This window comes from Gnatocerus cornutus, chromosome 3 (assembly GCF_029298725.1).
Source record: "Gnatocerus cornutus isolate USDA-ARS CGAHR chromosome 3, icGnaCorn1.1, whole genome shotgun sequence".
Lineage (NCBI taxonomy): Eukaryota > Metazoa > Arthropoda > Insecta > Coleoptera > Tenebrionidae > Gnatocerus > Gnatocerus cornutus.
Window position 1 is genome coordinate 16738703 of NC_142235.1, and position 22850 is coordinate 16761552.

At 29.9% G+C, this 22850-nt stretch overlaps 1 protein-coding gene across 1 annotated transcript in view; it reads right to left on the reverse strand.

The window, feature by feature from the left end:
• Actbeta (inhibin subunit beta) overlaps positions 1-22544 on the reverse strand; it is a 42076-nt gene extending 19532 nt beyond the window's left edge. The window contains exon 1 of the mRNA XM_088032768.1: positions 21730-22544. Coding sequence (XP_087888894.1) covers positions 21730-22222 — 493 coding nt within the window. The 5' untranslated portion in view covers positions 22223-22544. The remainder of the gene's footprint in view (positions 1-21729) is intronic.
• Between the last annotated feature and the right edge of the window lie 306 nt (positions 22545-22850).

A 22850-nucleotide genomic window follows, 5' to 3' on the forward strand; every position in this document is an offset into this window, starting at 1 on the left:
GATCGTTTTATTATTAACTTCCGTAACTTTGGCAGATTAAACTCTAAGAGAGTGAAATTTAGCGTCATTACTATTTTCAACCTGCTAGTCAACTGTGCTAAATCACAAAATTTTAGAGTAACATTAGGAATTAAAACAAAATTTTTTTTACAATGCAAGCCAAAAGTTTTCACTATTTTCTATTAAATTCGGTAACTTTCGTAGTTTTAACCCTAAAACAGTAAAATTTGGGGGGTGTTGCTATTTTTGACTAGTTTATTAACCTTGCTAAGCTAAAAAAATGTAGATCAAAAACGAGATTTTTTTCTCAGGATTATCCAAAATTTTCTACTGTTTTGTATTAAATTCTGTAACTTTGACAGATTTAATACTGAAACAGTAAAATTTAGAGCATTTGCTATTTTTGACTTGCTTATCAACTGTGCCAAATTCTAAACTTTTAGATCAAGAAATACAATTTTTTAAAATTATTCATTTATTTGAGTCGAACAAAATTACGAACGTTTTATACTTAATTCTCTAACTTTGGCATTTTTAGCTTCAATGCAACAAAATTTGGAGGTTTGCTTACTTTTAGTTTGTTTGTTAATTCTGCGAAATTTCAAAATATTAGAGCAACAAACGGAATTTTTGAGAAACTTTTATTTTCAAGACGAAACAAAAATTTGTCCTGTCTATAGAATGCTGTAATTTAGAAATTTTCAATCTTATAACAGTAAAATTTGAGATTTTTACACCATTTTTGACAACTCTGCTAAACTACAAAATTTTAGACTAAGAACCAGAATTTTTGAGATTTTTTTCAGGAATATCCAAAATTTGTTATCGTTTTGTAAAAAATTCCGTAACTATGGCCGATTTGATCGGAAAACGGTAAAATTAATTTGGAGTCGTTACTATGTTCGACTTGTTTATTAAACTGAATAAAAGTTCTAGATTAAAAATATGAATTTTTAAAGTTTTTTGTCGAATCAAAATTTTTCATCGTTTTCTATAAAATTTTGTAACTTTAGTTTTTCTGGTCCTGAAGTTGCCAAATTTCAACAGATTACTACTTTCAGTTTGTATCTCAACTACTTACCTCAAATTACAGAATTTTAGAACAACAAATAAAAATTTAAAAAAAAAATTATTTTTAGGGCTAACTCAAAAAAACTACTCTCTTATTAAATTCGGTGACTTTAGTAGTTTTAATCCTTAAGATGTTAGTCCTTTCAACTAGTTCATTAATAATTGTGCTACAAACTACAAAATTTTAGGCCTAAAAAACTGAATTTTGGAATTTTTTTGGGATTACTTGTTCAAAAATTTGTATCGTTTTGTATTAAATTTCGCAACTTTAGCAAATTTAATCCGAAAATAGTAAAATTTAGAGTCATTACAATGATTGACTTGCTTAGCAACTGTGCGAAATTTTAAGACTCTAGATCAAGAAATAAAATTTTTGTTTTAAGTCAAACCAAAAATTTCCGACTTTTTAATTAATTTGGGATTTTCTTATAGAGGTTTTACGACTTTTGACGTGTTTATCAATTAAACAAAAATGCAAAATTTTAGAGCAACAGAGAAAATTTGTGGGAAATATTTATTTTCAGGATGAACCAAAACTTTGTTGGTTCTAATCCTAAAACAATAAAATTTGAAAGAGATTGCTGCTTTCATCTAGTTTATTCATTGGGTTAAACTACAAAATTTTAGACCAAAAACTAGAATTTTTGAGATTTTTTTTTCAGAACCATCCCAAAATTTCTATCGTTTTCTATTAAATTCGGTAACTGTAACATATTTAATGCAAAAACACTAAAATTTAGAGTCACTACTGTTTTTGATTTGCTTATCAAGTGTGCTAAATTACAAATTTTAGATCCAGAAGGAAAATTAAAAAAAAATGTTTTTAAGATTTGTCCAAAAATTTTTATCGATTTTTCATTCCTATTACATTCCGTATCTTGAATAGATTCAATTCAAAAACCTTGAAATTTGGAATAATTAATAGCTTCAATTAGTTTATCAACTGTGTCAAATTCTGTAATTTTAGCTCAAGAAACAGAATTTTTGAAAATTTTTGTTTTGAGTCAAACCAAAAATTTCACACGTTTTCTAATAAATTTTGCAACTTTGCCATCTGTTTTCCTAAAGCTGAAAAATTTGAAGGTTTTACCACATTTGACTTGATTATTAACTGTGCTAAATCACAAAAGTTTAGAACAAAAATAGAATATAAAAAAAAATGTTGTAAAATTCTGCAATTTTAGCTCAAAAAACATTTCGAAATCTCCACTTCAATCTCTTGCAAAATCACCCTGTATATCCGTGATGACAGATCCCTCATCGTTTTAATCTGTAGACCAGTTGGCACGCCGCCAAATGAAATTTAGGATGACGTCCATAACGAAATTCTAATAAGTCTCATATCATTAAATTTAAAATTTTTAACGATTTGTGGGCTGGGAATGTCCCTAGAATTCATATTCATATATCATCGTTAAATTTTAGTAAGTAGCTCGCTAATTTACCGGCAGAAAAAGTATTTTATACAACAGCGACGTCACAGCTCAAGGTGCAATTAAACAGGTGTGCGCACTCACTTTCAGTGATCTATTATTTAGCGCGTAGTTGCTAAAAATGATTTCGATATGTTTATGTCTGTGAGTTCGGCCTTGATTTCGTATTTTTAACCCTCCGATTGGCCACGACAAGTAAAGTCGTGTCATTTGACCACTTGATCTTATTTTATTAATTCATTTTCTTCATTTATTCATGTTTCTCCTGTATGGTACATAATTAATACAATCTAATGATTAGTGTAAGAAAAAGAAAACGATGAAACAAACCTTTAATAATTCAGACTTCTATAAATGTTAAGTTTGTGTCATGTTTATTTACCCTGAAAAACTCACACGTTTCAAAATGACCCTGTTTACCCCATTTAAGGGAAAGTTAGCGGAGCTTTCAACCCCCCAGAAAAATACGAAAAACTCGCATTCAATCAAGTGTGACAATACCGCCGCCAATATTTAGCTATTTATCATAACAATGATCTCCTTGGAGACGTATTCATCCGAGTCTATTAGCCCCATTTTCAAGGTTGTTTTATATTAAAAGTATTCGATGGAATCGTGTTTTGTTCATTGGAGATTTCTTTATCTCGTGGAGAAAAATTTCGGAAAATTGAAGAGTTTGTGGCGGTGGAAATTTATTATTGATTATTTTGATGCGTTCAGGGTCGGGTGCAGAGGGTAAGCACGTGTAGTGGTAATAACTACAATGCAATTGAAAATGAATAAACAAGAATGATCAAAGGGAAATTTATTGATTTGATTTGTACGTGGCGGAGCTGAACTTTAGTATTTCTTCGGAGTCTTTAGGTTATTCGGATCTTTTCTTTCAGCTTCTTCTATTTATCTGTGTCATTGTTATTTGTTGCTCTGAAATTTTGCAATTTAGAAAACTTGATGGACAAGTTGAAAGGGCTAAAGCCTTAAAATTTTACAGATTTTGGACAAAAAATGGCAAAGTTACGGAATTTAGTACAAAACGATAGAAAATTTTTGAATTGCACTTTAAAAAAAATCCAAAAATTGTATTTCATAATCTAAAATTTCGTAATTTAACACAATTGATAAGCAGGTCAAAAATCGTAATAATTCCCAATTTTACTGTTTTAGGACTTAATCTGCTAAAGTTACAGAATTTAATACGAAACAATAGAAATTTTTGGATAGATCTTTAAAAATTTCAAAAAATTTTTCGTCTTGATCTAACATTTTGTAATTTAGCACAGTTGATAAGCAAATCGAAAATAGTAATAACTCTAAATTTCAGTGGTTTTGAATTAAATATGTCAAAGTTACGGAATTTAATCCAAAACGATAAAAATGTTTGGATGGTTCTGAATAAAAAAATTCAGAAATTCTAGTTTTTGGTCTAAAATTTTGTAGTTTGGCCTGTTGAATAAACTAGTTGATAGTAGCAATTTCTTCCAAATTTTATTGTTTTAGGATTGAAACCACTAAAGTTACCGAATTAATAGGAGAGAGTAAAAATTTTTGGTTCGTTCTACAAATGAAAATTTCCGAAAAATTTTATTTGTTGCTTCAAAGTTTTGCATTTTTGCTTAATTGATAAACACGGCAAAAGTGGTAACATCTCACAATTTTACAGCTTTAGGATAAAAAATGCCAAAGTTACGGAATTGAATAAAAAAAGTTAGAAATTTTTGGTTCGACTTTAAATAAAAATTTTCAAAAATTTTATTTCTTCATCTAGAGTCTTAAAATTTTGCACAGCTGATACGTAAGTCAAACATTGTAATAACATCAAAATTTACAGTTTTTAAATGAAATCTGCTAAAGATGCAGAATTTTATATAAATCGTTAGAAATTTATGGATGGTTCTAAACAAAAATCTCAAAAAATTTGCTTTTTGGTCTAAAATTTTGTAGTTTAGCCTATTGAATAAACCAATAAAAAGTAACAATTTCCTCTAAATTATACTGTTTTAGAATTGGAACCCCCAAAGTTATAGAATTTAATAGGAGAGTGTCATTTTTTTTGGCTCTCTAAAATTTTGCATTTATGCACAGTGGATGAACAAGTTCAGAGTTTAGAGAGAATTTTACAGTTGTAGGACTAAAATTTGTAAAGTTGCATTATTGAAAAGAAAAAGTTGAAAAATTTTGGTTCGACTCAAAATAAAATTTTCAAAAAATTATTTTTTTGATCTGGCATTTTAAAATGTTTGATAAGCAAGACAAACATAGTAATAACACTAAATTCTACAGTTTGCAAATTAAGTCTGCCAAAGTTACAAAATTTTATACAAAATAACAGAAATTTTTGAATGATTTTGAAAAAATTTCAAAAATTCTGGCTTATGGTCTAAAATTTTAAAGTCTAACTTAGTTGATAAACAAGTTGAAAGTGGTAAAACCGCAAAATTTTACACCTTTTGGACCAAAAATGTTAAAACTTCAAAATTTAATAAAAAAAGTTTGAAATTTTTGATTTTACTGAAAACAAAAATTTTCAAAAATTTTACTTCTTAATCTAGAGTCTTAAAATTTTGCACAGTTGATAAGCAAGTTGAACAAAGTAATGACATCAAATTTTATTATTTTTGGATTTAATCTGCTAAAGCAACAGGATTTAAAAAAAGATTAAAAAAAATAGAAATTTTTGGATAAAAAGAATAAAAAAAATTAATCATTCTGTTTTTTTTTTTCTAAAATTTTGTAGTCTAACCCAGTGAATAAACTAGTCAAAAGTAGTAATTCTTCCATATTTAACTATTTCCTGATTAAAACACCAAAATTTCTGAATTTAATAGAAATTTAATTTTTGCTTTTCCTTAAAAATGAAAATTCCTAAAAAATTCTTTGTGTTGCTCTAAAATTCTGTAATTTAACATAGTTGATGGACTAGTCGAAAATAGTAAAGTGTTTAAATGTTACAAATTTAAAACCAAAATTGCTGAAGTTACAGATTTTTATAAAGAATTTTGGAAATTTTTGGTGCGACCTAATATAAAATGTCACAAAATTTTTTTTTCTTGATCAAAAAATTTCTAATTTAGCACAGTTGATAAGCAAGCTACAAGTAGCAATTGCTCCAAATTTTACTATCTTGGGATTAAAACCGTCAAAGTTACGGATTAAAGAAAAACATTCTATTTTGGCAAAATTGATAAAAGTTATATTAAATTAAAAAAACTAAAGTTTGGAGGTTTTTATTTTACAAAATATTCAAAAATTCGGTTATCTTCTGGAGATGGTCATTTTACGAAGTAAGAGAGCGAGCGCAGCGAGCTACAGCCGGCTTCTTCGCCTCCCCGCCAAATTTCAAACTTAATAATAAAAAAACAACCCTCCAACTATTACCGGAAACACAAACCCATTCGCCTCCTCCAAAACCAAATTTACGACCCGATCAGTTTCCGTAATAGCCTTCTCCAATTTCTCAAAATTAATAATTCCCGTTTCCCCCAAGATCCTCCGACCTTGGAGCCCGAAAAGAAACTCCGAATAGAGTTTTTGGACGTCCGGTGCATCTGCCTTTTAATCGGTTGTAGGACATTAATAAAGTATACGAATAGTGAATAAGGAGAGGGTAGACGAAGGAAGATGAAAAAACTAGAAACCCTCGGGAATTTGAATATTTAATAGTGGAGAGACCGACGACTATGAGGTTGAACTATCGCAATAGTAAAAAATGATGTTTGAATGTCTGCGGCTGAACCGGATCGATGTGAACGGCTCCGTCGTGGCGCTCTGGAAGTCGCCTCGTCTGCAGCGTCTACAGCGCTTGAAGAGATCCGTCGTGATACGCAACGAAATGATAAGGGTGGCTGGACGCTGAGGGGACACACCTTCTCGGATGGTCAAAGATTTATCGCGAGGATGTTATTTCGGACTAATTAAGGGGGCAAAGAGGCCAAAATTAATTTTCCTGATTCATCTAGATCCTTTAGAAAATTTGCGACAATTCTCTTTTATTCCTCGGTCTCGTTTTTTTTTAATTTTTCTTATATTTTTAGTCTCCAACAGTATGTCTTTCGTTGTTCTCTGTTTTTTCAATTTAGAATAATTGTCTACTACATTTAAAAGCATTTTCCTCAATTTTTCTACAGCGGGAGAAAAACTTTAAGGCGCTTTGCTGTTGGTAATATGTTTGTTTGCCCATCTAGAATAAGTACAGAAAAGTTTTTCTCTCAGAAGTGGTCACTTTTAATAAAAAAATCCGCGAGACTTGCCGAGCGTTGATCTCATTTTACTTCCGAAATCTTCCAGCGAAGCGTGCCGAGCGTTGATTGCATTCTACTGCGGAACTATCAGCCAAATCAAAAAATTTCAAGAGATCAAAAATATTTGTGATGAAATTTTGCGTCAAACGATATTTGAATGGTTTCCCTAGTCCTAACACAAGTTACATTTGTATGAAAAAAAAATACGTAAAAATATTCACTCTGTTCTATTAATTTCTGTAACTTTGTTAGTTTTAACCCAAATATTTTGAAATAGCTTATTAACAACTATGCTAAACTACAACACTTTAGCCCAAAAATTCTTAGAACCGTTCGAAATTTTTGTCGTTTTGTATGTATTAAATTTTGGCATTTTGGCAGAACTGTGCTAAATTAAAAAAAAGATGATCAAGAATTTTCTGACAACAAACTATTTTGAATCTAATCAAAATTTTGAACGTTTTATATTAAATTTTTTAATTTAAACATTGTTAGTCCTAATGCAGTACAATTTGGAGTTTTGACTACTTTTAACTTGTTTATCAACTGTACTGAATTACCGATTTTTAAAGCAACGATGAGAATTTTTAAGAGTTTTTTTTCTTCAGGAGAAACTAAGAATTTCGTTTCCTTTCTACAAAAGTCTGTAACTTTGGCAGTTTTAATCCTAAAATGGTCAAATTTGGAGGCAATGCTACTTATAATTAGTTTATTAACTATGCTAAACCACAAAATTTTAGACCAAAAACTTTCTAGGACTATCCAAAAATTTCGATCCTTTTGTATTAAATTCCGTAGCTTTGGCAGATTTAATTCTAAAACTGTAAAATTTAGAGTATTTACCTACTTTTGACTTGTTTACCAACTTCGTTAAATTACAAAATTTTAGGGCATAAAAAAAAAATTTTGAAATATTTTAATTCTCAGGATGAACCAAAACTTTTTGTCGTTCGAACGGTTTATATTAAATTCTGTAACTTTGGCAGATGTAATCCCAAAGCAGTAAAATTTGGAGTGGTTACTACTTTTAACTTGTTTCTAAACTATCTTAAATTTCAAAATTTTATACTAAGCAATAGGATTTTTGCGAGTTTTTATTTTGAGTCGAACCAAAAACGTGTAACGTATTTGTTTAATTCTGTAACTTTGGCTTTTTTGGCCCCAATACTGTCAAATTTGGAGGTCTTACTACATTTAGCCTGTTGATTAACTGTGTTAAATTAAAAAAAAATAGAGAAACAAACGAAATTCTTGAAAAATTTTTATTCTCAGAACGAAACAAATAATTCCCATCCCACATTCACTACATTCTGTAACTTGAAATTCTGAAGGCTAAAAACGTAAAATTTTGTGTATTCACTGTATTTGATTTGATTATTAACTGTACTAAATTCCAAAATTTTAGATTAAAAAATAGGTTTTTTTGGGAATTTTTTTTGAGTCCAAAATTGATACCAAAAATTTCTAACGTTTTTTATTAAATTATGTAACTTTGCTATTTTTAATCCAAATGCAGTAAAATTTGGAGGCTATATCACTTCTAGCTTTTTCGTGCACTGCGAGCACTTACAAAATTTTAGAACAACAAATGGACTTTTTGAGAAATTTTTATTCTCCGAACGGAACACAAAATTCCCATCTCATTCATTACATTCTGTAACTTTAAAAATTTTAATTTTAGAACAACAAAATTTTACTGTTATAGACTTGATTATTAACTGAACTAAATTTCAAATAGATCAAAAAAACAGCATTTTTTTAAGGATTTTTATTTTGAGTTGAACCAAAAACTTTCAAAGTTTTCTATCATATTCAGTAACTTTGTCATTTTCAATCCAAATGCAGTAAAATTTGGAGGCTATATTACTTTTAACTTCTTCATAAACTATGCCATATTCTCAGAACAAAAAAAGCTCAATTCATCTATTACAATCTGAATCTTTGAAATTTTCACTCCTAAAGTAGTAAAATTTGAAGCATTTACTGTATTTGACTTGTTAATTAACTGTACTAAATTCTAAAGTTTTAGATCAAAAAATAGAATTTTTTGGAAGTTTTTATTTAGAGTCGAACCAAAAACTTCCAACGTTTTCTATTAAATTCAGTGACTTTGCAATTTTTAATCCAAATGCAGTAAAATTTGGAGACTATATCACTTTTAGCTTCTTCATGAACTGCGCAAAATTACAAAATTTTAGTGCAACAAACGGAATTATTAAGAAACTTTAATAGTCAAGGCAAACCAAAAATTTTTACTCCTAATTTGCATACACCAGTATGCAATTATTAAAACCAAATATCACTTGTCCCTCCACATTTCCACATAAAAAATTTATAAAACCACAAATACGCCAAATAAATAGGCGCACATTTCCAGTACATCCATATTTGATATTATAATTGACTGTTTGTTGCCATTAGGCGGCACAGTCAGACGACTCACATCTGAATATTTTACCAGTTTTTGTCCAAAGTATTGTGAGGAGTGTCTCGATAATGACATTTTCTTTATTTTATTGTTATTATTAAACAATTTGGATTCATCATGTCAATGGTAGCAGCTTAGATATTTATGCGCTGTTTACTATTTATTTCCGATCGATTTCAATGACATGTTGACTAAAAACGAAGCAATCACAGGTTCATAGCAGAGTGTATAAATAATAAAAACGAGTATAAAAGTAGTAGTAGAAGAAAAAAATGAGCGTATTTTAATATTAAACTTTAAAGGAGCACCAGGAAAATGGAAAACGCGACTCTTTGAATTAACGTTATTTAATTGTAATTAGGGGTTGGGGAAGTTGGGCGGAGCGGTGGCTATTTATAACATTTTTAATTGTTAATTAGATTACTAACCGGTTAAATAAATATTGATGGTTGTAAAAAGGCGACCTTTCCCTTTCATTAAAGAATTTCATGACGAAACATTTCATCCCTTGAAGAACAACAACTTTTACTTTCATTGGGTTGTTGACTTCCCCTCTCATAATCGCCGATTTTAAGGCATAATGAGGGCTTAAATTCTATTTATTTGAGGGCTCCCATATCGTGCTCTGCTGCAATAAAGCTCTAAAATCATTTAAATGAGATAGTTTGGTGTCACCACTCTTAAGATCGATGGGCAAATGGAAGGAATAAGAAGAAGCAGATTTATCTTATTTATTTTAAGGATTTCTTGAACTAAAAAGCAATAAATAAGATTTGCTGGCGATTTGGATGCATTTTTAAGTACATGCAATGATTAATTATAAAAAAGAAAGATCCCCCGAAATTTATAATTCGGCTTCCGTTGCATTAAAGGTGAAATTCGCGAGCCGCCCCAATTCCAAGCGGGCGATAAATCAAAACTGCATCGTTTGTTTCATTCGTACCAATTCCATCCCCTACTATTTCACAAAACAAGTATAAAAATAGAAAAACATGTGATGAAAGTGGACATACTACACATATATACGAGGTTTCGAATTGCCGTTCTTTCCCCTAGTTTGGTAATGTACCGGAACGCGCTAAGGGTGAATCGGAGAAAAAAACTTGTACTATGATAGAAGCGTCAATGAATAGCAAAACCAACCCTTTCTTTCTAAAGCGCAAATTAATTTAATTAATGTTATTAATCGTAAACAAAGACATAAATAATAATGTAAGAAAAAGGGTTGTTGAAGAAAGGCGAGCGTCTCGGAAGTGACTTTGCAACCCTCTTGTTTTCTGGATTCTCTCCCTTATCGTGGCCGAAACACGCGCCGACGAATATTATTGCGTCCACAGTCAAAGGATTTATGTTGGCAAAACGGTGATTTATTGGGGGTGCATTTGCTTGGGGTGAAAGTCATTGGAATTATGCGAAATTAGGTGGATATAGGGAGAAGGAGAAAAATCTTTTTTTTCACGGTGGGGTGGGTGGGCTTAAGTGGTTTACATTGTCACGAGCGGTTCTAGAATCATTTAGCAAAGAATATAACTGAATTTTTTATTAAAAATTTTATCTTTAATTGAAACCAAAAATCTCCATCGTACGGTAAAAAAAATTAAAACTTGGGTAGTTTTTATTCCAAAATAATGAGATTTCGGAAAATTACCGTTTTTGACCTGCTTCTTATTTGTGTTAAATTTCAAAATTTTAGAGCAAGAAAAAGATTTTTTTAGAAATTTTGATTTTCAATTAAGTAAACCAAAACTTTCTGTTATATTAAATTCGGTAACTTTGTCAATTTTAACTCGAAAATAATGAAATTTAGAGGAGTTACTACTTAAGACATATTTATTAAGTGTGCAAATTTTCAAAATTTTATAGCAAAAAATATAATTTTTAGAAACTTTAACTTTTATTCGAACCAAAAATTTCCATCGTGTCACAAAAAATCTATAATTTAAACATTTTTAACGCCAAAATAATTAGACTTTGGGGAATTACCGTTTTTGACCTGCTTCGCAACTGTGTTAAATTTAAAATTTTAAGACAAAAACAAGAATTTTTGAAAATTTTGATTTTTATATAAACTAAAAATTTCCACTCTATTATAATTAATTCTGTAACTTGGGTAGTTTTAACTTTACAACAGTGAAATTTTGAGAAGTTACTATTTGAAACTTATTTCTTAATTCTGCAAAATTTCAAAATTTTAGAGCAAAAAAGAATTTTTTTAAAAATTTTGACTTTTATTTCTACGAATAATTTGTTCTATTAAATTCGGTAACTTAGGCAGTTTCAACCTTTAAACACTAAAATTTAGAAGAGTTACTACTTAAGGGTTATGTATTAACTATGCAAAATTTCAAAATTTTAGGTCAATCAAATTTTTTTTAAAAATTTAGACTTATTTGAACCAACCAACTATTTTCTATTAGGTTCTGTAATTTCGGAAGTTTTATCTTGAAAACAGTGAAATTTGGAGGAGTTGCTATTAGAGACTTGTGAATTGACTCTGTAAAATTTCAAAATTTTAAAGCAAAAAAAAATTATCTATAAATTTTGATTTTTATTCGAACCAAAAATCTCTCACGTGCTGGATAAATATCTGTAACTTGGGCCGTTGTAATTCTAAAGCAATGAGATTTTGATAAGTTACTCCTTTTGATCTACTTCTCAACAATAATAAATTTTAAAATTTTAGAGCAATAAAGAACATTCTTAGAAAATTTGACTTATATTCGAACCAAAAATTTCCTCCCGCTTTTGTTAAATTTTGTAACTTAGGCATTTACAACCCTTAAACACTGAAATTTAGAAGAGGTACTACATAAGGCCTGTTTATCAACATTGCAAAATTTTACAATTTTAGGACAAGAGAAACAATTTTTAAAAATTTTGATTTTTATTTAAACCAAAAATGATCACTCTCTTCTATTAAATTCTGTAGCTTCGGAAGTTTTGACTCTAAAATAGTGAAATTTGAAGTAGCTGCTACTAGAGACTTATTTATTGACTCTGTGAAATTTTAAAATTTTAGAACTAAAAAGAATCTTTTTAAAAATTTTGACGTTTATTCAAACCTAAAATCTCGTGTCGTGTAATTTGGGCTGTTTGAATTTCAAAATAATAAAACTTCATGGAGCTAATACTTACGACCCGCTTTTAAACTGAGTTAAATTCCAAAACTTTTGAACAAAAATAAAAAATTTTAGAAATGGTTTTAATTCAAACTAAAAATTTCTAATTTATTAAATTTGGTAATTTTAGTAGTTTCAACCCAAGAACGTTAAAATTTGGAAATGTTACTGCTTAAGACTTATTTATTAACTGTCCACAATTTCAAGATTTTTAAGAAAGACAATTTTTAAAAATTTTGAGTTTTATTTAAAGTATGGACATATAAATGATCACACTGTTCTATTAAATTCTGTAACTAATCGAAAATCTCCATCGTGTCGTGTAAAAATCTGTAACTTGGTCAGTTTAAATGCCAAAATAATGAAACTTTAAGGAATTACTACTTTTGATCCGTTTGTTAACTGCGTTAAATTTCAAAATTTTTGAACACGAAAGAGAATTTTTAGAAATTGATTTTTATTCAAACTAAAAATGTACACTCTTCTATTAAATTCGGTGATTTTAGTAGTTTCGACCCCAAAACATAAAAATTTGGAAATGATACTACTCAAAACCTATTTATTAACAGTCCAAAACTTCAAAATTTTAGAGCAAAAAGAACAATTTTTTGGAAATTTTGACTTTTATTCGAACAAAAAATTTTTTGTGAAAAAAATCTGTAACTTGTTTTAATATGAAAATAATGAGGCTTTAGGAAGTTGCTTTTGATATGACTTTTAACTGGTCTAAATTTCAAAATTTTAGAATTAAAACAATTTTTTTTTGAAAAGTTGGTTTTTTATTTGAACTGAAAATGTATACCTTTTTCTATTAAATTTGGTTTCTTTGGTAATTTCAATTCTTAAATAGTAAAATTTGGAAGGGTTACTACCAGCGGCCTAATTATTAACTGTACGAATTTTCAAAATTTTAACGCAAAATTTAGAATTTTTAGAAATCAAAACTTTTCAATTTTAAAGCATAAAAATTACTCAAGCTTTGTTTTTTTATTGTCTTCTAGAAGTTGATTGAACTTGATTATTTTTCTAATAGAATATAATTGAATCAGATATAGCCAGCATCCAACGATGTTTAATTACTTCTGTCTGGAAATTGATTAAAATAACCAGAAAAATCAAGTCTTAATTCAACGTCATTGCCGGTCATTTTTAGTAAAAATGAATGAGATTTTCGGTCACGTAAAATAAAACAATGAATGAACAAACAAACCAATCGATCAAAGAACAAAAACGCAATCGTATTAATAAAACCCGTGAATGACTTTGTAGCAGAATGTAGATCGAAACCATTTCTTTGTTTACATCTTGTTTTATCGCCCATTTTAAATATTTTATTAAATATTAGCAATAAAGCAAGACCTTTCCAATTAAATTTTTCTGATCTGCATAAATCCCCCAACAAAGTAGAATACAAACAATTAAGCCCCCACGAAATAGAAGCATAAACCAGGAAATAAAACTGATTTAGTTCAAAGTAAAAGCCATAAAGCTTCTTTTTAACGATCACAAAATGAAATTTTAATGTCTCCTCAGAAAACAATAACAAGCAAAATTGCAAGCAGGTGAAAAAAACAACACGATTAATCGTGGGATCATCGAAGCTTTAATTAAGACTCGTTTTCTTCGCGCGGTGCGAACGTTGCACGGGGGTGCACTTTTCCGGGTCTCCGGATTCGGCTTCCGGAAACAGAAAGCGAGAGCACCTGTGGGATAAATAAACGTACGGGGCAACAATTTGAAAAGAAAAAAATTTCTTATTTTTAACCGAGTAAAGCCACGTATGAACCTAATATCCAGTTCAGGGTTAAGCGCGCGGTAAAAATCCAGGGCCGGCTCGTGCCTGAATAAAGACATTTCTCACGACGATAACGTTTATGCAAATTCGTACACGGCGTCGTTAATCACCGACTTTTGAATATTACATTTGTAACGATTTTTTTAAACTAAGAGGAACTTCTGTGTAATTTTCATCGCATGTCGGAAACTTTCCTTCTATCTTTTCCAGGAACGGCTTTGAGTTTTCTTTGAGTAAGTTCACGGGTAAATTGAGTCTTATCGAGTGTGTGTGTGTCATGGGAATGTTCGATATATCGATTTGAAGCGAGGTAAAGAGGAATAATTGATGGTAATTGCACGTTCTTGGTCGGTGTAAAATGAAGAGAAATATGAAAAAAGTTAAGCCACATAATCGATGCGGATAATTGATACAAAGTGCAAATGTGAAAATTTACAGATCGGTATAAATAAACTGGATGTAATTAATATTCGATGCTATAAATAAATCAGTTTAAAAGCGCATAAATTATGGAATCGATCCGTTTCACAACTGCTGTGTTTTCGGTTTTGGGGTCATTAAACGGAAATTTGTCAAAGAAATGACAAGGGAAAGACATTAAACCCCAATTTACATCGAGAAAGAAAAACAATAATTATGAGAGCACTTTTTATACAAAGTTTGGATAGAAGCGGGTCGAGACCTGAAACTTGCGTGACACCTATAAAAAATTTATTGCTACTGACCACTAAATAACGAAATAAATACATTTATGAGACCACTACCTACACCAAAATATCCCAGTTTATCAATAATTGTGTAATGATCGACCAAATTGAAGGTTTACACAAACAAATTTTGGTATAAAGGTGAATCCTTTTAGAACGAGAACAATTTTTGCTGTAATTCCAATATTTGTAACAGGAATTAGATAAAATTTGGAGTGGTTGATAGTTTACTTTTGATACCTGTGTCAAATTTCAAAATTTTAAGACAAATATGTCGAATCTTTCAAATTCTTAATTGAGAAAGACCTAAAAATTTTGAATTTTTATTAAAAGTGCTGTAACTTCTTTATTTGTAAAATTCGGCTAGACTTCTACTTCACTTTCCATTATTAACTGTGCCAAATTACAAAATTATAGGACAAATGTGCAAATTTTACAAATTTTTGTTATGGTGACTAGCCAAGAATTTCCAAAATGTTCTCAAAAATGCTGTAATTTTGGTAATTGTAACATAACTGTAACAAAGTTTGAAGGGACTATTACTTGACTTCCGATTGTTAACTGTGCCAAATTACAAAATTATAAAACAATTGTGCCAATTTTACAAATTTTTGTTTTGATGACTAGAAAAGAATTTCCAAAATTTTCTTAAAAATGCCGTAACTCTAGTAATTATTACACGATTATTACAGAATTTGGTGAAATTACTTCTTTACCTTTAAATGTTGACTGTGCCAAATTACAAAGTGATCCGACAATTGTGTCAAATTTTACAAATTTTTGTTACGGTGATTAGACAAGAATTTTGAAAATTTTCTCAAAAATTCTAGAAATTTAAACGCAATTGTAATAAAATTTGGGGACATTACGACTTTATTTTCGATTGTAAACAGTATCAAGTTGCAAAATTATCGGACAAATAAGTCAAATTTTGTACAAATTTTTATTACGTTAACTAGCCAAAAATTTCTAAAATTTTCTTAAAAATGCTGTCATTACGGTAATTGTAATGCGATTCTAATAAATTGTAGGGACATTACTACTTTACTTTCGTTTGTTAACTATGTCAAATTACAAAGATTTTGGAGATATGTGTCAAATCTTACAAATTTTTGTTAGAGTAGCTAGCCAAAATTTTCCTAAATTTTCTCAAGAATGCTGTAATTCTGGTACTGGTAATTGTAACGCGATTGTACTGAATACTTGGTAATATGACTACTTTTACTTTTAGTTTGTTATAAACTGTCCAAATTATAAAATTATGAAATAATTTTGTCAAATTTTACGAATTTTTGTTACGGTGCTAGCCAAAAATTTCCAAAATTACTTTAAAACCGCTGTAATTCCATTTTTTGTAAGATAATTACAATAAAATTAGGTGACAATACTTCTTTTTTTTCGACTAATAATTGTGGCAAATTACAAAATTATAGAACAACTTTGTCAATATTTACAAATTTTTGTTACGGAGAATAGCCTATAATTTCCAAAATTTTCTTAAAATTGCTGTAATTTCGGTAATTGGAAAGCGATTGCAATAAAATTTGGGGAAATAGCTACTTTACTTTTGATCGTTAACTATGCAAAATTACAAAATTATTGGACAAACTTTACAAATTTTTGATTTGAGAACGATTCAAAAATGTAATTTTTTTTATAAATGCTCTTTATTTGGTATTTGTAACACAACTGTAATGTTGTTATTCAACTTCTGGTTGTAATGGAGCCAAATTACAAAATTATAGAACGAGTGTGTTCAAATTTTACAAATTTTCGTTTTGAGGTCAAAGTAACAACTTCAATTTTTTTATAAACGCTATAATTCAGCTATTTGTAACAGTTGATGAATAAAATTTAGGAGTTTTACTATTTTTTATGCATTCATTATCAAGTCCAAATTACAAAATTCTAGAAGAAACGTGTCAAATTTTACAAATTTTTGTTTTAAGAACAACCAAAATCTTTCAAAAATTTTTCATAATTGTTGTAATTTGGGTATTTGTGACAGTACAGTAATAAACATTGGGGAAATTATGATTTTTTACCCACTTGTTAACTGTACTAAATTTCAAAAGTATAGAAAAAGTGTGTCAAATTTTAGAAATTTTTGTTTTGAAAAAAAGCTGAGAGTTTTCAATTTTTTTTTTGTAAAAGCCGTAAATCCGGCAGTTTTAACGACACAATATTAAAATTAGGTTTTTTAATTGTGCGAACATTATACAACAAATGCCAGAACTTCTAAAATTTTTCCATAAATTCTGTAATTTTGGTATTTGTAAGTCTAAATAAGTAAAATTTGCTGGGATTAGCATTTTAGCTGTACCAATTTAGACGATTTATTATTTAGATAACATAAACTTAAATTTTTAAAAAATTCGCAGTGATCACATTGAAACCACTTTATCTTTTTTAACTCTTTACTTTTTTGATATCTTTTGATCTTTTGTTTGTTTTAAGAGAAAAATGTAGCGACGACATAACTTACAAATATTTATTATTATTTTTATGTCTGCGAAACTTTAATTAAGTTTAATAAATCTATGAAAACTGCACTTTTTAATTATTTTCAATAAATTCCTCTCCCATAAATCTTTCCATTTCATTCCCTTCGCTGCCTTTACGACTTTCAATCGTTTTCTAATTAGCATCATCTCCCAATAAAAACAATCTCGTCTAGACGCTCCTACTACACAGAGTGTTCCCTAAAACCGCCTCTCTAAAATAGAACACCACATGTCTTAATTTCCGGCGATTGTAACTAAATGAGTGAATGCACTTTTCTGATTAAAAAATTCGAGGTCGTCCTGTGTACCGAATTTTCTCCACGCGTCATTACGTATGAATCAGTTATGACTTTTCAGTTTTTCCGGAAGCGGGAAGGTTATTTTAGATGGGTGAAACGTGGGGATTTTAATTTCAGTTCCGTGTTGGCTTTTTGCTATAATTTGTCAGACGTCGCGTCGCCGGAAAATTCTAGATTTTAGGAGTATTCTGCGTTCGCTGATTTTTAATAGAATTTTGTGGTTTTCCGGTGGCGAATCACGGGCGTCCGTTCGTTGCTATTATTATATAATTTTCTGTGAATCCGATAAGGTTTAATGGATTTAGAGCTGATCATATCGACGAGTTTTTTAATTGGACGTTTGATGCATGGGCGTAGGAACAACTAGGGTCATGGGATGTATTAATTATTGTTTGCGTTCATGTTGTTTTCTTATCGTTAATTGGCGCCCGTGACACGTCAATCAGATGAATCAAAGTCACATTTTACACATTAATTGCGAATTTATTTTTAGATTCCAATAGAAAAAATTAATTGTCAAAATTGTGGAAAAAAGAGGATTGTAATGAAGGTATTTTCCGACACTATTTACTGACTCATAGTTTCGTTCATATTGCATGTAATCAATAAATCATTACGATACTATTTTTATTGTGTTTTTATGGTGAGAAATGTAAGTGCCTAGTGCAAATTACAGGGATAAAAATACCAATAAATAATTGATAAATGAAAATTGATGATCGGAATTATCATGGCAACAGTTTAAAACTCGTTCAAATTAAAAAGGATAAAGACAGACTAGGTCACACGCACCGATTTATAAAATTCTCACTTACAAATAGCTGCTTTCAGTTTATGCTGTTCATGTGTGTAATTATGAAAGTCTGCAGTTAATTTACCAGTTCATTATGTGATAATTACCGCCTCATATTTTGCATATTAATCTTTCGCATAATTTAATACTACCAATTATTACAGTTTGCATAAATTTGCAGTGGGATGAGTTTGATGATGTCTTGTTTATTCAATTTCGAGTTCTGATGGAAATCGCAAAATGTGGAGAAAATCAGATTTGGAAAAAAAATGGAGAAAAAAAAGGGATTTGCTTTTGGAGCGCACCTGGAACTTTTGGCGAGGCGTGCCGAGCGATAATCGCATTTTACGGTCGAACTATTTGTCAAATCCAAAAATGTCATTTTATTGAAAAGATTCTTCAAAAAATTCTGCTGAAGACGATATTTGAATCATCTTGCTGGTCCGACTACAATTTGCACAATGGCTATTCAAAGTTTTGATTGTTTAATTTAAATTTTTTCGACAAACCAAAATGTCGACTTTGAATTACTATTGTGCCAATTGTGTTAAATCTAGGAAGATATTTCAAATAGCCCTTTACGAAAAATTTCATAAAGAATTTTTTTGGTGTCTTCAATTTTTATGATTTGACTGACGGTTGGGAAGTAAAATGCGATCAACGCTCGGCATGTCGCACGTTTTTTTGATTAAAATGATAAAATACAAAAAATTTACAAATATTAAAATGTCTATGCTTAATAATAATTGAGGATTCAAAGGAATACAAAGTTTCTATCCACCACAAATTTAAAACATAGAAGTAAAATGAATGGAAAATAAAAAATTAAAAAGAAGATAAAAAGATCCGAAGAAAATTCGAAAAATCCAAAAATCAAATAATCTCAACAAGCGAGTGTCAGATTGTAATTTCCTCAAATTTTATTACTGCACTGTTACAAATACCAAAATTACAGTAATTATAAAAAAGTTTTTGGCCAATCACCAAAACAAAAATTTGTAACTTTTGACTCATTTGTTTTGTAATTTTTCGCAATTAACAACGGAAAATAAAGTAGTTATATGCCAAAATTTATTACAATCGCGTTACAATTACTGGAATTACAGAATTTTTCAGAAAATTTTGAATATTCTTGGCAAATTACCGTAACAAAAATTTGTAAAATTTCATTTGTTCTATAATTTTGTAATTTTGTACAGTTAACAATCAAAAGTGAAGTACTAACCTCTTCAAATTTTATAACAATCGGGTTACAAATATCGGAATTACATCACTTTTGAGAAAATTTTTGAAATTTTTGGCTAGTCACCGTAATAAAAATTTCTAAAATTTGATGTTTTTGTTCTATAATTTTTTAATTTGGTACAGTTAACGATCAAATGTAAAGAACTAATCTTTTCAAATTCTATAACAATCGCGTAACAATTAAAGAAATTACAGCTTTTTTGAAAAATAAATTTAATAGTTTTGGACAATCACCGAAACAAAAATTTGTAAAATTTGACACATTTGTCCGATAATTTTGTAATTTGGCACAATTAACAATTAAAAGTAATTTAATAATCTCTCCTAAATTTATTACAATCGTGTTACAATTACTGGAATTAAAGCATTTTTGAAAAAATTTTGAAAAATTTTGGCTAATCACTGTAACAAAAATTTATATTAATAAAATTTTGCACAATTGTTCTATAATTTTGTAATTTATTACGGTTAACAAGCAAATGTAAAGTACTAATCTTTCCGAATTTTATAACAATTTTGTTGCAATTAAAGGAATTACATTTTCGAAAAATTTTTTGATATTTTTGGTTAATCACCGAAACAAAAATTTGTAACTTTTGACCCATTTGTTCTATAATTTTGTAATTTGGCACAGTTAACAACTAAATGTAAAGTACTAATCTCTCCAAATTTTATAACAATCGGGTAACAATTATAGGAATTACAGCACTTTTGAGAGAAATTTTGAAATTTTTGGTTACGACCGAAACAAAAATTTGTAACTTTTGACTTATTTCTTCTAAAATCTTCTATATTTTGCAATTTGGCAGTTCAATCAAAAGTAAAGTAATAATTTCCCCGAATTTAATTACAATCGCGTTACAATTAAAGAAATTACAGCTTTTTTGAAAAAAAAATTTAATAGTTTTGGACAATCACCGAAACAAAAATTTGTAAAATTTGACACATTTGTCCGATAATTTTGTAATTTGGCACAATTAACAATTAAAAGTAATTTAATAATCTGTCCTAAATTTATTACAATCGTGTTACAATTACTGGAATTAAAGCATTTTTGAAAAAAAATTGAAAAATTTTGGCTAATCACTGTAACAAAAATTTATAAAATTTTGCACAATTGTTCTATAATTTTGTAATTTATTACGGTTAACAAGCAAATGTAAAGTACTTATCTTTCCGAATTTTATAACAATTTTGTTGCAATTAAAGGAATTACATTTTCGAAAAAATTTTAATCACCGAAACAAAAATTTGTAACTTTTGACCCATTTGTTCTATAATTTTGAAATTTGGCACAGTTAACAACTAAAAGTAAAGTACTAATATCTCCAAATTTTATAACAATCGGGTAACAATTATAGGAATTACAGCACTTTTGAGAGAAATTTTGAAATTTTTGGTTACGACCGAACTATTGACTTATTTCTTCTAAAATCTTCTATATTTTGCAATTTGGCACAGTTCAATCAAAAGTAAAGTAATAATCTCCCCGAATTTAATTTCAATCGCGTTACAATTATTACCGGAGTCAGAGCATTTTTGAGGTCTTAAATTTTCTGATTTGACTACCTTTTTTTGACAAAAATTTAAATGTGCACAAAAAGTGAAAAGATTACAAGCTAAGCTTTAAAACAGCTCAGGGTAAAAGGATAGCAAAGTTGTTAATGAATTCGAAGAGTCTAGAAGAATACCACTTGAAGTAAAAAAAATAGAAAATAAAAATAAATAAAAATAAAATAGGTAATCGGAGGATGTCGAAGTTTAAAAAGAACAGCAAATTCAAAAAATTTAAAAATGAAATAATCTCAAGCACTGAAAGAATAAAAACTGACAATTTTTGCAGTGCCAGTTTTAGAGAAACGGAAGAACCGAAAGAAGAAAAAAGTGCAGTGGCTAGAAACATTCTATTTGATACTCGTATTTGTAATTTTTTCCTAAACTTGTTGAATATTAAAAAAAAATTATTCCCATAATTCCATTTCCGGTACAACCGGAAATACTACAGTTTTGTTTGCTTACTCACTTGGGACCCTTTAAAGGGAACTTTTATTAATTATAATGTAATGAAACTGTCGGAAATAGAAATAAAAGTGTTACCTTGTTCCGCGAAGGAAATAATCTCAGACGTCCTTCCGTAGAAGTCGTCGAAATCCATCGTCTCCACCGTGGCCGTCCTGGCGCTCGTCGTTGATATATTTTCTTCACTATAAGAGTTTCTAAAAAAATCACTGTTATCCTCCGCTCTGCTCAGGGTTTCCATGATAACTTCTCTAGGAAGACTATGTGTGACATTAGGCTTGTGCCTCAAGCCCAACTTGGATAAGATCTGTCTTTTGATCGCTTCTAACCTCAAAGAGTCCGTTTCCGCCTTGATTTCCCTATCATTCTTGTATATGCAGTTGGGACACGTGGAGCTCTCTTCGGCGGCACTGTTCTCCAGTTGCGCCACGTAGATGTCTTCGTCGACGTGGTGGTGCCTGAGCCTCTCCGAACACACCATCGTGATGCTGCTGCAAAGAAGGTACAAACAAGGGAACGTGATCGCCCACTTGTGCGGCTTCCTTCTGTAATAGTTCCTGTAAACGGCCATTATGCTAGGGACGGGATCGCTCTTGAACTGTGTATTATCTATCGGAGGCGGTCTTCGCCTTCCTTGACATCTTCCCTGGATGTTCACACATTGCTTTTCACACCTTCAACTTTTGCGAAAGACAGATCCTTGAAACACCGACATATCACAAAAAATTCCAGTCTTCGGATATCACAAACTCCGGAATCGCGCCCGGAAAGTTGTTGGCAAGTTTCGACGGCGTCCCGATGCGCGTTCGCTTCAGACGACGTGCGGATCGCGACTGGAACTGGACTGGAATTGGCCACTACTCCTCCTCGAGTGCGACTACATGTCTGGAGTATGAGAGGTCCTTAAACACTGACTATCAAGCTTTTTCATTATGTAATGCCGGCGGAGGATCAGAAACACCTTTGATGGGACGGAGTCGATAGTTGCTATTATGTTAAGCGGGGGTGGCTTTCACACGAGTGGGGGTGGCCATTCAAGACGACACGACAAACTTTTCGCACGTACGACGAATAACAAAGTAGATACTTGCGCAACTTCATCATTTTTAATTCATTATTTATTTTATGGGGGTTTTAAACTGGCGCGATTGAGTAAATATCAACGCTGACGTATACTTAGACGAGAATTAATATCTAAC